Here is a 17,986-nt window from a genome sequence, read left to right on the forward strand (position 1 = left end):
AAACCAGAGAAGTCCACCCTCCACTCTAGGAGCCACTGCTCAGTCAAGTATGACTCAGTCCCTTAATCTTATTAGTGTTGATGGGAAGAATCCCTGGATCCTAGACTCGGGGGCTATAGATCACTTGACGGGTTCCTCTAAGAACTTTCTTTTTATATTTCGTGTGTTGGTAATGAAAAATCTGAATAGTTTATGTTTCTTTAGCCCCAATTGCTGGGAAGGGACAAATCTTTCCCCTTTGAAGGGCTATCTCTCTAGAATTTTTGCATATGCCTAAGATTTCCTATAATTTGCTATCTATAAGCAAGATCTCTCATTGGTGTGGGCTTTCTTTTTGAATGCTCTTGTATTCTTTCGAGGAAAAGTTTGGTTTTCTCATCAAAAGATCATTAGTTTGGTCCTCGCTGTAATAAGAAAAACTGAGGGGCAAAAAACAAAAATCCAACACACGCAAACAATTTACAGAATCGGGTGCAAGTGCACTGAACCTGTTTACCAATTACCTCAGCTTAGCAAGACGATTCATGCAAACAGCAGCAGCATGTGCCTTGTAATCTCTAAGTAGAACAGAATAAAGCCCATCCTTGTTGCCATTGCCTGGAATAGAGACAGACTTGTAAGCATGAAAAATGGCTTCATCGAGTGAAGTTTAAGTTCTAAAATTTTGAAATCAACTTGTTCCTCAAATGCTACCAAAGTCAACTAATCTTAATTAAACATCCAATAAAGACGCAGATGGCATAAAGTTATAATGAGATACAGCATAAGCAGAAATATCAAGGGATGTTTACTTTTGTTGCCGCTATAGAAACCAAGAATTACATAATAAAATTACCTAAAGTAGCCTTTCCAACTTGGCCTGATATTAGCTCACTATTTCGGAAGTAGACAAATCCATCATTAGGGCACATAGTTTCTCGTTCTTTTTCATTTCCCTTAACTTTACTGTAGCTTTTCTCCTTAACTGTAAGATTCAGATAGACCTTCATACTTGCATGCGGGCGAACCAGGACACTAAATAATTGTTTGCCAGTCCAAAGCTCAATAGGCTGCAACAGATACCAACCTAATTTAGAAAAACCACCATGTTAAGGTGGAAAAATCTTGCTAAGATAACACATTTATATTTTGTGATTGAATGAGCAAAAAATCAGATAAATTCAATGGCACAAAAAAATAGAGAACCATTTGTAAGCCACAAACAATAGTATAACAATGAGTCTATCCTAAGTTAGGATAAGAAGATTGGTCAAGACTGTGTCTTAACCAGTTGAGCTTATTGAGTTATGTAAGATCTTCATAAATTTTATTTGTTTTTTGATTAAATATTTGTTTTCAGCTCAGAATAATTAAACTTGAAACTTGGAAGACAGTGAGATTAAACTCATGAAACATACAACATTTCTACAAGTCAAGAAACTTGTCGCATGCTCTAATAATGTAATACCTTTTGAGAAGATTTGAAGAAACATTAAAACCAAATAAATATCCATAACATAATATATTAAAAAGAAGCACGAGGGGAGAAACTTCCATTTTTCCCTTTCTATCTGATTGTAATTATTAAACCATCAATTCACTCAAAAGCTTAAACTTGTAGTTGAAGACAAATTTAATTATATACCACTAACAGTAATATATCTTTCTAAATTGAATTATCAAATGAATAGTATTCTTTAAACTTCGTTTGATCATATAGCTAAAATTTAGTTTAAAACATCGAATTGGATAGAAATAGAATTTAATGTTTCACCTTCAAATTTCATTGATGGACCAGAGGCAAAAGGATTTACCGAAATCCAAATGAAGTGGTACAGGTTTCTTAGCAAGGAGGGAATATACATACATGCATACATATATATGAATATATAGATATATAGATATAGATGTAGAACCATCATGAGTTGTCCTAGTGGTAAAAATGAGGCAATGTCTCAATAAATATTGTAGGGTCATTGTGGCCGCCTACCTAGTAATTAATTTTTAATGAGCTTCTATAACACCCAAATGTTGTAAGGTCAGGCGGGTTGTCCCGTAAAATTAGTCGAGATGGTAAGCTAACTCAAACACTGACGAATATAAAAGGAAAAAAAATATACATATAGATACAATGATGAATACATTTCAAGGATTTCTCTTTTTCTTTTTATTTTAAGAATTTGAACAACAAATGAGCGAGTGGAGGTTTGAACCACCGGCCCATAAGGAGTACGAGTAAATGTCTTAACCATAACACTAGTCCAAGAACTTTTAATTGAAATATCTGCAACAAAGATTGATAACACAAGCCAGAGAACACAAATAGTAAACGCATATTGTAACATGAACAAAAACATCTCTAGTCACTGCTATTCAAAGTTAACAATAAATCATCAACTCACTTTGATCAGAGCAGGTGTAGGCAAGTCAATCAAGTCCATGCCATCTCCCATATAAGAACACATAAGAGAAAATGCTGCACGGTCATAAAATGTGTCTTTTCTTGTGATGAGAAAAGATGATGTCAAGAAATCCTGAGTTGAAGCAACTAAAATCTCCCCATTTTTGGGAGTGCATAGATTATTTTGCACCTGCACACAGAAACTACACTCTTTTAAAACAATCGTGAGTGAAATACTGAACCAAAGGGGGATAATCAACTCAAATACCAAAAGGAAACCATTCGATGATAAACAGAAACACTCTGATGAACTGAGCTTATCCATTACCAATCACAAAACCGCAAAAATAATCTCAGAAGGTCCAAGTAGATAAAAATGTTTATACACGCATATGGAAAGGTGATCACACCGCTGGATAAAAACAAACCAACTAGATCCAAACAACAGGATGTAATGAATGCTTGGAAAGCAGAACATGACATGTCATAGATGGTTAAAATGACTAAACTTAAAATTTCCTCTTAGTATCATCAAGCGGAAAAGATTTTTGAATGGATGTTTTCCTAATTTAAAAATTAATTTGGGCTATTTGAGATATGAGTCCATGATCTTAAGAGAGAAATGCCCTTTATACATATACTTCAAAACTTGGGAATGGGTACATCAGTAACGGCAACTAGATATGTACCAGACAAATGATAGGGAATGTACTAAGAATGCTGCATGGTACAAGAATTGTCTAAAATACTGCTTATATAAGTTCTTAGTCTCAACAAGATGATTGTAGAGAAAAACCCATGTCTGTGGCATTCATTCCATTTCATATTAAATAAATAAACTACGAAAGATGAGGGGAAAAATTTTGTTTACGTGAGAAAGCTACTAAATATAATAAAATAAATCTTAATTTTGAAAGATAAAACTGAAAATTCATTAAAAAGTAATTTTACAAGAATTTAAAAGCTAATAGAAACTAATTCTAAAAACTGTGAAAATTGAGGGCCCGTTTGGATTAGCCTGAGAAAAAAATGTTTTTCAAAAAACTCATTTTTATTTAGATTCTTTTGATAAAAAATTGTCTAAAAATACACTTCAAAAGCTATTTGAGTGGTTAACACTCTAATTTTTTCTAAAATGACTTGTTTTTTAAATTAAATACTTGAGAATATATTCCAAATACACCTTGAAAGTGTGGTTTAAAAGTGATTTTAATTTATTTGATCACAATTTCTTTTACCAAACGGTTCAGATTCTTTCAAATCACTTCTAATCCTCCTAAAATCAACCAGAAATGCGCCCTACGTGAATAAATAAAAAAAGATATAGTGATTTCCATTTGAATTTACCCCCATCAACAGAATTGCCTCTGTGCGAGCCTCCTCTGTTTGTGGAACATGCATATTCATCTCATCACCATCAAAATCAGCATTATAGGGATTGCAAACAGATTCATTGAATCTCAACGTTCTCCAAGGCATAACTCTTACCTGCAACCAAAACATGGTAAAATCTGATACCGTAATAAGCAAATATCAAAGAGTACTCATTCAAAAACTTCTTAGACATTTTAGTCACCCTATGACACATGATAGACATTCGATGTAGACTAGGCTGTCTGTTAAAAAGAACGACGTCTCCATCTTCAAGATGACGTTCAACTATTTCACCATATTTCAGTTCATCAGCAAGCCGCTTTCTACCTGAAATCATCAATGACCTACAATGCAAATAAGAAGACATTGAACATCCCAAACAACTAATTAATAACAAAGATCGCACATAATAAAATTATGATTCTAAACTTTGTAACCTCATAGAACCATCAAGATGCCTAAGCATCCTTGCACCAGGATATTTATCAGGACCATTGCTGACACATTGTCTCAACTTTTCTATATTGTGGCTGGTAACACGTTCAGGATAAGTTAAAATTCGAGCCATGTGTATGGGAACTGCAACCTAGACACAGTGAAAAAAAAAAAGTTGAAACAATATTACAAAATAACCCTAATGTAATTATTTTTTATAAGAAACAGATAAACATATTATTACACAAAAGAACCCAAAAGAAACAACGAAGCGTCGAAAGGTAGAGATTGCCCTCCAACCTAACAAAGGAAATGCTTCTAATTTCCAACAATCATTAAGAGACTATATTTACAATACGATAGGTATTTCATATAAAAATCAGAAATATGCCTAGTTTTCTTTTGAAATGCTACCCTTCGTAAGGAGTCAAAACAGAGCATATATTCTTGACCTCTGTAATTTTCAGATTAGGATCAGGTGATATGACAGTTCTGCCCGTGAACTCAACACGCTTCCCACATAAATTGCCTCTAAACCGTCCCTGCTTTCCTTTAAGACGTTGAACAAAACCAGCCAACGGTTTGCTAACTTGCATTGTAAATGGAATACCACGGACATCACTATTTATTAGTTGTGCAACTTCACTTTGAAGCATATCCCAAGATTCCTAGACAAGAAAAAGTATTGCATGAGATGAAGCATAATTATACTCATCATATGATTATCTACAATATTACTTAGATTCCAAGTTAAAATAAATAGCACAAATAGAATCAAGAAAAAAATATATTCTTGTAATTATACTGATATTGATCTCTTTTTTATACAAGAAAGAAGAAATTTTTTTTTTATTTTTGAAGGGAGACGAGCCTTTTTATTAATAATAAATAAGACTAATCCTCAAATTACAAGAGTATTATGCTAAGAGAAAAATAAGCAAAAGACAACATCATCCAAACAAACTAAACAAAGATGAACTCGGGCAGCACAAAAGGTAAAACGACCTACAAACGATCAAAGAAGAAACAACAAAAAAAGCCAAGGCAACAAAGAATTGTAACATTAGTTAAGAGCTTAATATAAAGAAAATATAAACACTTTGTAGAAAAGCGTCCACTTCAGACTGAAATTTTGTATTCCAAATGCTTCAATATGAAAGGAGGATGGAACACCAAGAAGAGGCAATCGGCTGCTTCAAATATATCCAACCCAGATAAGTCTTTACCCAGAGATCTTTGCCCTCCATTGATAAGGAGAATTTTTCATTCATGCTTGAAAACTTACCAGCTATATATTTCCTAAGGAATATACAAAAGAAGAAAAAAGAACTCCTCCAAACTGTACACATGCTTATTGCAATCTAACGACCCAACGTGCCTCCTTAGACATACTGGGTCCTCCTTACAAAAAGGAAAATAGGCTTCTCTAGATGCAATTTTTAGGACATTTTACAGGCCGACTTGGAAGAAAATATTCTGATAGATCCCGAACTTGTAGAAAATGATTTATGCTTTATTGATGAATATAGAATCGGTACAATATAACTGAATTGAGTGAAACTCAATTCAATGGCCAGGGCACTCTTGATCTTCTCTCTCTCAAGAAGTAACAAGCTAACTAATTTCCTCTCAAAACACATAACTCCCTTTCCCGCCAACAACTACCTATTTATACATGCTCTCATCGACCTACTAACTAATAGACTAACTGTCAGTCTGTAGCTTATTACAGCTCCAGCCCATTCACACATGTGACTTCCTCTTATTTTTCCTACTATACTGAAATATTATTGGAGGTCTAACATTACTCCTCTCTTCCAAATTCACTTTGTCCTCAAGGTGAAGATTCGAGTACTTGCGCTGCATTTCTTCATAAACTTCCCAAGTTGCCTCATGATTGGCAACCCTCCCCAGCTTACCATAACTTCCCAGCTTCCTGTTTTATTTTTGCGATAGTCAATAGCTTCTACAGGTTTAGCTTCCCACTCATAGTTCTCATTTAACTGTTGAATTGTTGGCCGAACATTGATGTGTTCTCCCACCAATTTCCTCAATTGAGACACACGAAAAACAGGGTGGATCAATTAACCTTCAGGTAATTCCAGCCTATAAGCAACTGGACCAATCCTTTCAAGGATCTTATAAGGCCCGAAATATTTGAAAGAAAGCTTCTCGTTTCTTTTTCTTCTCAAGAAAGCTGGCGATATGTTCTGACTTTCAAAAACACAAGATCCCCTACTCCATATTCCACATGTCTTCTTTTTTTATCATCATATTTCTTCATCTGATCCTGTGCTAGCCGCAAATGATCTCTTAGAGATGCTAAAGCCACATTCCTTTCTTTCAACTGTTCATCCAGAGTAACACTTGTTGTTGCACCATCACCATAGTAAATCAAATGGGGTGGTTGTCGCCCATAGACCACTTGAAAAGGCATCATTCCTAAAGCCCTCTAAAAAGTGGTATTATACCAATACTCAACCCATAGTAACCACTTAATCCACTTTTTAGGCTTCTCACTGCAAAAACATCACAAATAAACTTCCACTCGCCTGTTCACCACTTCTGTCTACCCATCTGACTAGGGATGGTATGTAGAACTCCTGTTCAGTTTCGTGCCTGCTAACCGAAACATCTTCTTCCTAAAACTGCTAAGGAACACCTTATCCCTATCCGACACAATAGATGTAGGAAAGTCATGAAGCCTTACTACCTCTTTAACAAACAACTTTGCTACTGACTTTGCTGAATAAGGATGCTTTAATGGTAAAAAGTGCCCGTACTCACTCAAGCGATCCACAATTACAAAAATCACTTCAAAGCCAGCTGCTTTTGGAAGACCATCCACGAAATCCATGGATATATCACTCCAAACCTGTATAGGAATCTCCAGTGGTAGCAACAATCCAGCAAGAGAAAGGGCCAATGTCTTATTACGCTGGCATACTAAACACTCTTCACAATATTTTTTTTATGTAAGCCTTCATGCCTTGCCAATACAACTCCCCTTCTATTCTCTTATAAGTTCGTAAGAATCCAGAATGACCTCCCACAGCTGAATCATGATAGGTCTGTAAAATTGATGGGATCAAAATGGAGGAGTTTGAAACTACCAATCAATCCTTATATCTCAACATGCCATTATGGATTCTGAACTTGTTGTCAGTCTGTTCCTGCTCTACACTTGGTTCAACTATAACTTTCTGCAGCTTAGCATCATTTTCTACCTCTTCTTTAATTATCTTCAAATCAAGGAGAACTGGAGCTGTGATGCTACACAATTGTGCAGCTGGAGGCATCCTCGAGAGAGCATCAGCTGCCTTATTTTCAACTTCTAGCTTATAAACCACCTCAAACGAATAACCTAAGAGTTTAGCAATCCACCTTTGATACTGTGGTTGTATCACTCATTGCTCCAACAAAAATTTTAGGAACCTCTTATCAGTTCTCACAATAAATTTGGCCCCTAACAAGTGAGGTCTCCACCTCTATACAGCCAAAACAACTGTCATTAACTCTCTTTCATACACTGGTCTTCCTCTGTCTCTCATCGCCAATGTGTGGTTGTAAAAAGCTATAGGCCATTTAGCTTGGATTAACACAACTCCTATTCTAAAGCCAGACACATCTGTCTCAATTTCAAAAAGCTGATCAAATTTTGGCAGTACTAGAATTGGTAAAGACATCATTGCTTCCTTTAGTTTGTCAAATGCCTCATCAGCTTCCTTACTCCATTTAAACCCTCTTCTTTTTAAGCAACTAAGTAAGAGGAGCAGCAATAGCCCCATACTGATGCACAAACCTTCGATAATACCTCGTTAATCCGAGGAATCCATATGTTTCTCGCACATTCATTGGTTTAGGCCAATCAGCTATAGATCTGATTTTTTCTAGATCCACTTCCACAGCATTTTCAGATATGATGTGTCCCAAATATTCCACTCTTGCCTTACCAAAGCTGCACTTCTTTCTATTAGCATACAATTCATGTCTTATAAGCACAGCCAACACGCCTCCATATGCTTCAAATGGTCTTCAATGTTCTTACTATAGACCAATGTATCATCGAAGAAAACTAAAACAAACCTCCTCAAGTAAGGCTTGAATATTTTATTCATCAATGATTGGAATGTTGTTGGAGCAACAGTTAGCCCAAAAGGCATTACTAAAAATTCATAGTGGCCTTCGTACATTTGAAAGGCAGTCTTTTCTACATCTTCCTCGGCCATTCTGATCGGGTGGTAACCAGCTTTCAGATCAATCTTAGTAAATAACGAAGCTCCACTTAATTCGTCAAACAGCTCCTCAACAATTGAAATGGGGAACTTATCAGGGATAGTGACGTTATTCAAAGCTCGGTAGTCAACACAGAACCACCAACTACCATCTTTCTTCTTCACCAAAAGTACTGGACTTGAATACGAGCTAACACTTTATGTGTGACCCTGCAGTCAATCAAAATTACCACATCTTTATCCTGTAACTTTCCTCTAACCTTCATGGTTCTAGGATCATTCAGCCCCACCACGAAATTGATGGATAATTCCACACAGGCTGCGGTGTCATCTCTTATCTCCACCATTCATAAAAGTTTCTTCCACAACTCTTTCTTGTAAGTCCAGCAGAAGAGCTACTAGCTTATCGAACAGATTCCTATATTCTTCTACTGTTGTTTCTTGCCGAATTCTAAGAAAACAGCCACAACTACATCCTTCTCTAGTGGATCAAAACCATACTAATAGTCTCTCTTTTAAATTGGACCAGTTTACAAACTTCTCTCTTTCCTCTGGCAAACGATACCAATTAAGAGCTAGACCATCAAAGCTAATAGTAGAAACTAGCATTTTCTCATATTCAGTGAATTTATGTATTTGAAAATATGAAGAGCCAGGAATCAGGATCTTCACCAGTGAAAACTGGCATTTCTACCTTTTTAAACTTGTTTCGATCTCCCAAGTTTTCTTCCAAATCGGCTTTCTTTTCGACTCTGTTTTCTCCGATTTGTTGGCTGAAGTGGCTTCGTTCTCCTTAGATTTCATCATCGACGATTCCTGTAATGTCCACTCAGTTAGTCGATCACTTATCCTTGATCGCTCCTTCACATTCGTCCCCATGTATGACAACATAGCTTGCTGTTGCTTTTCGGTCTGTAGACGCATTAATTTCATGTTCTTCGTAATTTCGATCAGCGTTGCTTCAATCACAGGCATCTTACTCAACTCTTTCTTTATTCCGGCGATCTCTTGATCAAACATCTCCATCTTCTCTTTGATTCTTGTTTGAACCATCATCAACACACTTCATCGGATCGGCGAGCTCTGATACCAAAATTATAGATCCCGAAGTTGTAGAAAATGATTTATGCTTTATTGATGAATATAGAATCAGTAAAATATAACTGAGTTGAGTGAAACTCAATTCAATGGCTAGGGCACTCTTGTTCTTCTCTCTCTCGAGAAGTAACAAGCCAACTAATTTCCTCTCAAAACACATAACTCCCTTTCCCGCCAACAACTACCTATTTATACCTGCTCTCACCGAGCTACTAACTAACAGACTAACAGTCTGTAGCTTATTATAGCTCAGCCCATTCACACGTGTGACATCCTCTTATTTTTCCTATTATATTGAAATATTATCGAAGGTCTAATAGATTCTTTTGAAGATACGAAGCTTCCCTTTAATCGGTTTTTTTACACCTCTGTTTCTTTTCTTTTTCTTCTATTTTTTTTTCTGTTACCTAGCATAAAATCCCTCCGTCTTCTCCATTACTATACATATTCTTAATTCGTAATTTTGACCATTAATCTCTTTTCATTTTTTTCGTTGAAAATTTCTATTTCCAGTAAAAAGAAAAAAAAAAAAAAAGAAGAAGAATTCATATGCATCTTCTCTTTTATCCAATTGGAGAAGTTATGTAACTCCCCTGGAATGGGGTTTTCACTCACTTTTGTAATTTAATACCATGAACTAAATGGATTTTTTTCTTTTCTTTAAGAAACTGGTGAAAGATATACAAAAAGCCGATCCACCAATTAAATGAATTCTTATTTGAAGGATTTGAAGGATTTGAAGGAGGCATATATGTCAGAAGTCATAAAAAACTTATCTATATTGGATTGCATTTGTTGTTTGCGTCTTTTCTCTCTCCTTTTGGGAGTTTGTATCTCTAAAGTTTTTATTCAATTTCATTACATCTATGAGAATGTTACTTGTTTCAAAAAATGGACTTTTATCACAATAAAGAACCTTAAAAGTAATTTTTAAATCATTTACAACACAAGCATGCTGCTTCCTCAGCATATACTCTCTCTTCCTTTAAATTTTCTTTGACAATCGTAAATCATTTCCCAAAAATCATCCTGGTTTGTTTGGGTTTTTTCACCAAATTGAAGTAGAGAACAAAAAAGCTTCACAAAAGATTACCTGAACCAAAGTAATGTAATCACTACAAACTCAAAAGCTTAAGTTGATGAATTAAATTTAAATCCTTTAAAACTCCCCTCACAAATGGCTAGAAATTTCACCCAAAGAGCGACAAGTCAATATTTTTTTATAAATAAATAGTCCAAAAGCTCAAGAAAATAGGTTACAACGAATTCAAATACTTCAACATAATGTTTATTATTTGAAAGAAATGCAAAAGTAATGAAGTAATATGTGTTTGTACACACACAGACACACACAATTAAAAGAGAAGTACCAAAGTCCAAAGTGTACCAGGCATTTAGCTTGTGAGTTTGATGTTGATAACTCTTGGCTGACACTAGCATTCTGTTGAATAATTCGTTTTAACCTCTCAGTTATATCATTTTCATTGCTGCAGCATGAAAAAGCAAATTAAATAGCATCATTTATAAATACCACCTTCAGATGGCTTACAAAGTGATTGCAATAGGATGTTCTCTTCAATAATGAAAAGATCTGTTTCCCTCGTAAAAAATAATGATGTCTTCAATTAGAAAAAAAATTCAATAAAAAACACAGATTTCACTGTAGTTCAATGGAGAAGAATAAAAAGAAAAGAACCTTTGAGAACCATCCATAATTACAGAAGGACGAATGGCTATAGGGGGCACTAGAACATTAGTAATTATGAGTTTCTCAGGTCTATCGGATAGAAAAAGTAACTCACAATCCTGCACAAAAAAGAATGTTATGAGAATAAAAATGGAAAGAACAAAAATAAAAAGATAACAACATGTTTCTCATAGAGAAGTGTTATACAGTACATAACTCATTGCAACGGCCACCACATCCAAAGCAAGTGCCTTGGGTGGTGCCTCACAATAAACCAAGACCCTAAAGATTATCAATATACACCTCATCTGACATCCTTTGGAAAAGACAAAGAACTCTAAAAGGGTTCAGAATATCGTTAGACACGTTATAGGGTGCCCTAAGATCCTCTGATACCACCCCAGCATCCTTGGATCTCGCACGATAATGCAGTATGCCCAACATAGATACAGCCTTCTTCACCGAACCTACAATAAAATCATAAAGCATAAGTTCAATAACCATTGGTATCTCTACCTTATGCAAAATATGAATATATAAACACATAAACCTATCACAAAAAAGATTGATGCCAATACCAGCACTCCTTACGACTTTAAAATTTCACCTCAATGACATGTATGTGTTTAGCATAATGATGCTTTAGAGGAAACAAATAACTATGAAAGCCTCCTTTCATCATAGTATAACCAAAGACCTAGACTAATTTAAACATTTCTAGGGCACATCTAACCGTCCAACTCCAATGCATGTTGACATTGCCAAAGAGCTTCCACATCCATGCATAGAACTGAGATTAAGAGAGCTCGTTGAACTTTTTTAACCCAGTTCTAATCTACTAAACAATTGTGTTTTCAATAGAACTTACTGGAGAAATATCAGATCACATATTACTTGCAAGCGGGAAGAAAATACAGCAGGATTTTGATAGAACACCAAGTAGTGTGTTCTATTTTTTCATTAATCAACTGAACTTTTACAGAATAACAGAATTCAAACAAGTCTTGAAACACAGAACAACTTAAGAACAAGTACAGAATTCAACATAAAACAACAAACAGAAAGATACTTAACGAAAATGGAAACAACTCCTAAACACTATGGTAACTGACACTCTCCATAAGCTCCAGGAAACTACAGCCTACTCCTTCCAGAAACTGATTAACCACCTCCATCTTCCCTTCCTTCTTTCCCTTTTAACTCCCTCCCATGTAACTAACAGTGGTACCCACCAAGGTGGTTTCCACTTCCTCCTCCATTTCCATTCTCTTTTGCACGTGTAACTTCTCCCTTTTTCCTCCTACTATATTGTAAAATAATTGGTGGTCTATCATTACTCCCCCTCTCCGAAGACACCTTGTCCTCAAGGTGGAAATGAGAAAATTGTTGGGCGAAATCAGCATAATTCTCCCATGTAGCTTCATGAGCTGGAAGTCCTTGCCAACTAATAAGCACCTCCCATTCCTTTGTAGCTGGATTTTTATGATAGCCTAAAATGTCTGCTGGTAATAACACTGGGCTAGAATAAGGACTAGTGCTCAATCTAGTTATTCCATATGCTAACATCTCATTAACCAACCTCTCCATCTCCTTCTGTTGATATGCATACCTATAAGGCCGAACATTGACTGGATTAGTCCCCTTCTGAAGATGAATGTGATATTCAATGCTTCTCTGTGGTGGTAACTCCCCTGGCCAATCACAAACATCTTCAAACTTAGCTATCACAGTCCGTATAGACTCTTGAATTGTAGAAACATCATCAATCCCATACAATTCGCAAATGTCATTCCTCCCTCCAAAGCTCGAACATTCTATCAAGAAACCTCGATCGGATAGTGTCCATGTCTTCATGATGTGTTTCAAACTCACTCTAGTCTTTGTCAAACTCGGGTCACCCCTTACAACAACCTTCTTTTCATTTTATATGAAAGTCAAAGTGAGTTTCCGCCAATCCACTTCAATTACCCCTGACGTGTGCAATCATTGCATTCCAAGGATGACATCCACTCCTTCCAACTCTAATGGTAGGAAATTATCAACAATTTTCCAATCACCCAATGTTATTTCCACTTGACTACATATGCCCTTACCTTTCACAACAGTACCCAACCCCAAAATGACCCTATAGTGAGAAGTTTCCTCCGAGGGCAATTTCAATTGAGCCACTAATTTCAATTGAGCCACTAATTTTTCAAAAATAAAGTTATGCGTTGCACCGCAATCTATCAAAACCACCACTAGCATCCCTTGAATTACTCCTTTAATTTTTATCGTGTCCAAATTTGTTAATCCCACCACCGAATTTAATGACAATTCTATCACGGATTCTTTTTTTTCAATATCAAGTTCAATAGCTTTTACCTCTGATTCCTCTGTATAGTCATCCTCTTCCACTACTTCCAATTCCTCTCCAATTGCTCGAACAATTAACACTTTGAGTTCCTTCTGATCCTTCATCTTACATCTACGGCCTGCATAAAATTTTTCCTCACATCGAAAACAGAGTCCTTTCTCATGTCCGACTTAAAACTCAGTATCAGAAAGCCATCTTGATGGTCCTTCCCGACGATTAGTTTCTACAGCCACTTCTCGAAGTGTGATAGTCCTCATTGGAATAGTACCTCCTAACTTATTGTCATTGGAAACTACAGGAAAATAAGTTTTTAAAGAAGTAGAAACCTGGGTTTTACCATCCCTTGCACATTTTAAGTCTGATTCACCCCTTAATACCTCTCGGTCCTCAATCTTTTGGCCAACTTCATCATTTGAGCAAGCCCAACAGGCTCTCAACATTCCATTTTTCTCTATGACAGCTTTCTGCAAAAAAGGCAATGGTGCCACTAACTTATCAAATAAATTTCGGTATTCTTCCACTGTAGTTTCTTGCTTGGTCGTTAAAAACCTTCCTAAAATTAATCCCTCACGGCCTGATCTAAATCGAACAATCAGTCACCTCTTTAAATCTTCCCAATTAACAAACGGATCATGATCTTCATGAGATCTATACCAATCCAAGGTTGCTCCATCAAAACTAATAATAGACACCGTCATCTTCTCTGAACTCAGTAAGCTTGTGTATATGAAAGTACCTCTCAGCCCTAAATAACCATGATACAAGATCATTTCACACAAGAACTAGCATTTCAATTTTCTTAAATTTGCTTCGGTCCCCCGCAGAATCATCTCCCTCCAACTTGGTGCGTTTTCCTCAAATTTTCCTTCCGTCATCATCAATTCATTGAAATCAACCATGCTGTGAATTTTACTTGACGATCCTTCTGGTAATTGTTCCATTGTTGTCTTCCCTTTGATCATTGCCTCAATATATTTCATGAAAGTTTGTTGCTGCTGTTCAGCCAGTACACCCAGCCTTTCAATGCTCTTTGCCAACGATAATATCTCTTCCTTAATAGATATGACCCATGTAACTCTGCCCGAATGCTGGAAATCTCTTGATCAACCGTTTCCAACTTTTCCTCAATTCGCTTTTGTGCCATGGCGAAAACGCAGCAAAGATTCAAAGTCTCTTATACCAAAATGATAGAACACCAAGTAGTGTGTTCTATTTGTTCATTAATCAACCAAACTTTTACATAATAATAGAATCCAAACAAGTCTTGAAACACAGAACAACTTAAGAACAAGTACAGAATTCAACATAAAACAACAAACATAAAGATACTTCACGAGAATGGAAACAACTCCAAAACACTATGGTCACCGACACTCTCTGTAGTTCCTGCACTTCAGGAAACTACAGCCCACTCCTTCCAGAAACTGATTAACCACCCCCATCTTCCCTTTCCTTCTTTCCCTTTTAACTCCCTCCCATGTAACTAACCGTGGTCCCACCAAGGTGGTTTCCACTTCCTCCTCCATTTCTCTTCTCTGTTGCACATGTAACTTCTCCCTTTTTCCTCCTACTATATTGTAAAATAATTGGTGGTCTATCATATTCAAGAAGTTTACACGCTCTCCACTTCCTAAGACTTCAATCATACTCATTTCTATCCAAGAATATTTTGTGAATCCCCTAAACTTATAGTGTTTTTTGGTTAATTGGTAAGTCTTTTCTGTAAAAAAAAAAAATACAAAATTGAAAGAAAACGAGAAGTTTTGTTTGTTCTTTTTTTCTTTTCTTTTCTTTTCTTTTTTTAATATTTGTGAGTGTCCGGACTAACTTACGTGCACTTCGACTAATCTCACGGGACAACCCGCCTGACCTACAACATTTGGATGTGAAGGAAACTCGTAGGAAATTAATTCCTAGGTAGATTGTCACCATGGATTGAACCCATGACCTTTTAGTTAGATATTGAGACTATGTCTCCTTTTTTACCACTAGGTCAACCGATGATGGTTACGAGAAGTTTTGTTTTTAACAAGCATCAAAATTTTCACTAAATTAATTCAGTCTAATATTCAACAAACTCCCAAAAGGGGGTGAGCGAGAGAATAATGAACCATAGTCAGGTTTTTAAACCTTTGAATAAAGGATTAGATCATTCAAAGCATATGAAAAAACATAATACGTCGTGGACACAATTATAGCTTAGAGCAACCTCTACCACTCAATCTAACATCTAAAAGGAGGTCCACAGCACCAGGGCCAACTTTTTTCATACCATTGGCCTAGCAACAAATACTAGTAGTAAGAGTGTAGCTTGACGTAAAACATGTCCTCAACTTGATGCGTTGCACCCCATGTGATATATTATGATGGCTTTCAATTAGTTGTTGAAATTTTAACTGGGGAGTTAATTGTGGCCTTAAGTGTTGATTTAAGTTTGTTATTTATTTTTAAAGGGAAACAAGTTTTTTTTATTAGATAAAAATGAGATTAAAGCTCATAGTGCAAGAGAGATACAATGCGCAAAAGAACATAAGGATCCGCAGGCGCACCCAGACATCTCAACAAGGTCAACACCCCTTTAGCACCCTCATCATATCCAAAATAAACAGTAACAAGCATGAGTAAAAGGGTTAAACAAACAACCTTCAACATAAGATATTAATACATGAAAAACAAACAAAAAAACAATCGGATATGTTAAGGAGAGATAAAAAAAAGCGAGCAAGACGACCAATCTACACTGATTCATAATTAAGCTTAGGAAATAAAAGCGCTCCACACTCCTAATTCCTTAGCGTTGTTCAAGCTTGGTGATGGTTCAAGAATAGCATTTTGGAATGATTCTTGGGAAGATGTTCTTCCTTTAAAAATTTCTATTTCAAGGCTGTTTAGATTGTCTTTGAATCCTAAGGGGGTTGTAAAGGAATTTTGGGACTCTTCTACTGCTTCACAAGTTCTAAATTTCAAGAGACTTTTAAAAGATGGAGAAATAGATGAATTTCAAGCCCCCATTGGTCTTATATCTAAAAGGAGGATCTCAGCCTCCCTAGATAAAAGAACCTGCAAATTAGAATCAAATGGGAAGTTTTCAGTTCATTCACTAGTCAACCATCTCTCCACTGCCTCCCCAATTGGAAAGCATTTACAATCAGCAATTTGGAAGACAAAAAGCTCTAGAAGAGTGAATATCACGCTTTCGATAATGTTGAATTGACTACTGAATTATGCGGAGGTTTTGCAAATGAAACTACCCTCTCACAGCTTATCTCCTCATGTTTGTCCCTTGTGTTTGTAGGCTTCAAAAGATTAACAGCATATTTTCTTCTCCTGCTTATATGCAAAGAAGATTGTGACTTATTTGGCTGGTTTCATATGAATTGGGTTTTCGACTATAGATTTAAGGAGAACAAGGTCCAGCTTATTCAGGTTCCATTCGCAAGAAGAAACCTAGATTGATTTGGTTAAATGCAGTAAAGGCCATTTTATCAGAAATTTGGTTTGAACTAATCAGCGAACATTTCTAAATAAAGTTTCCCCTTGGACAACTCAGATCGAAATGGCTAGAATCAATGCTTCTACCTGGTGCTCACTTTCAAAAGACTTCAAAGATTTCTCCATTCAACATACAAGCCTTTTGTTTAAAGGAAACAAATCTCATTTATTATAAAAAAAAATGAGGCAGAGCTCAAAGTAGAAGAGGGTTATACAATGAGCAATTAAAGAACTAGGGATCAGTAGACGCACCCGGACTTCTCAACTAGGTTGACACCCCATTAGCATCCTCATCATACTCGAAAAATAGAGAAGTGAAATGACATTGAGAAGTAGAAGTGGTCCAACACATAAGACCTTTACATCACCAACTTATCACTAACAAAAGACAACTCTAAACCAGGCAGAAACAGGGCCCTGGCCTAAATCTCCTTAGCTGGACTCAAAATGACTAAACAGGGCCCAAACCATACTGAAGTTGTATTGTGGAAAACATGTTGATTTCTTTCAAACCATATTTCTGTTAATAAGGCCTTGACTGCATTGTACCATAAAATTGATCACGATTTTTTTATATCTAGTCTAGAGAGAATTTGCAGCACATTACCGCTAAAACTGCCATACAAAACCCATCTGAAATTAAAACTTTGCAGCAGCCTACACCAACAATTCCCTGCATAAGGACACTCGAAAAAAAGCTGTGGAAGGTCTTCTTGATTCATACAACATACAGTGTTTTTAAAGGCTCAATGCACACTAAGGCGCAATGGTCCTCTAGAGCCTAGGCGCAGGGCGCACAAACAGGTGCGGGCTTTTCTTCATGAGGCGCACTATATAAATATATATATATATATACATATACATATATACAAAATTGAAAGGAGCAACAATGTATAAAATAAAGTAAATTACCAATGTGGAAATGAGAA

General features: G+C 36.1%; 1 protein-coding gene across 1 annotated transcript in view; it reads right to left on the minus strand.

The window, feature by feature from the left end:
- Positions 1 to 17,986, minus strand: part of LOC103502942 (DNA-directed RNA polymerase III subunit 1) — a 58,956-nt gene that overhangs the window by 31,388 nt on the left and 9,582 nt on the right. Inside the window, exons 5-14 of the mRNA XM_008467068.3 lie at positions 11,513 to 11,676; positions 11,219 to 11,328; positions 10,910 to 11,009; positions 4,642 to 4,857; positions 4,192 to 4,340; positions 3,957 to 4,098; positions 3,728 to 3,868; positions 2,382 to 2,570; positions 836 to 1,049; positions 504 to 597 (exon numbers count right to left, since the gene is read on the minus strand). Of these exons, the coding sequence (XP_008465290.3) occupies positions 504 to 597; positions 836 to 1,049; positions 2,382 to 2,570; positions 3,728 to 3,868; positions 3,957 to 4,098; positions 4,192 to 4,340; positions 4,642 to 4,857; positions 10,910 to 11,009; positions 11,219 to 11,328; positions 11,513 to 11,676 (1,519 nt within the window). The remainder of the gene's footprint in view (positions 1 to 503; positions 598 to 835; positions 1,050 to 2,381; positions 2,571 to 3,727; positions 3,869 to 3,956; positions 4,099 to 4,191; positions 4,341 to 4,641; positions 4,858 to 10,909; positions 11,010 to 11,218; positions 11,329 to 11,512; positions 11,677 to 17,986) is intronic.

Source organism: Cucumis melo, chromosome 12 (genome assembly GCF_025177605.1).
Source record: "Cucumis melo cultivar AY chromosome 12, USDA_Cmelo_AY_1.0, whole genome shotgun sequence".
In the NCBI taxonomy this organism is placed as follows: domain Eukaryota; kingdom Viridiplantae; phylum Streptophyta; class Magnoliopsida; order Cucurbitales; family Cucurbitaceae; genus Cucumis; species Cucumis melo.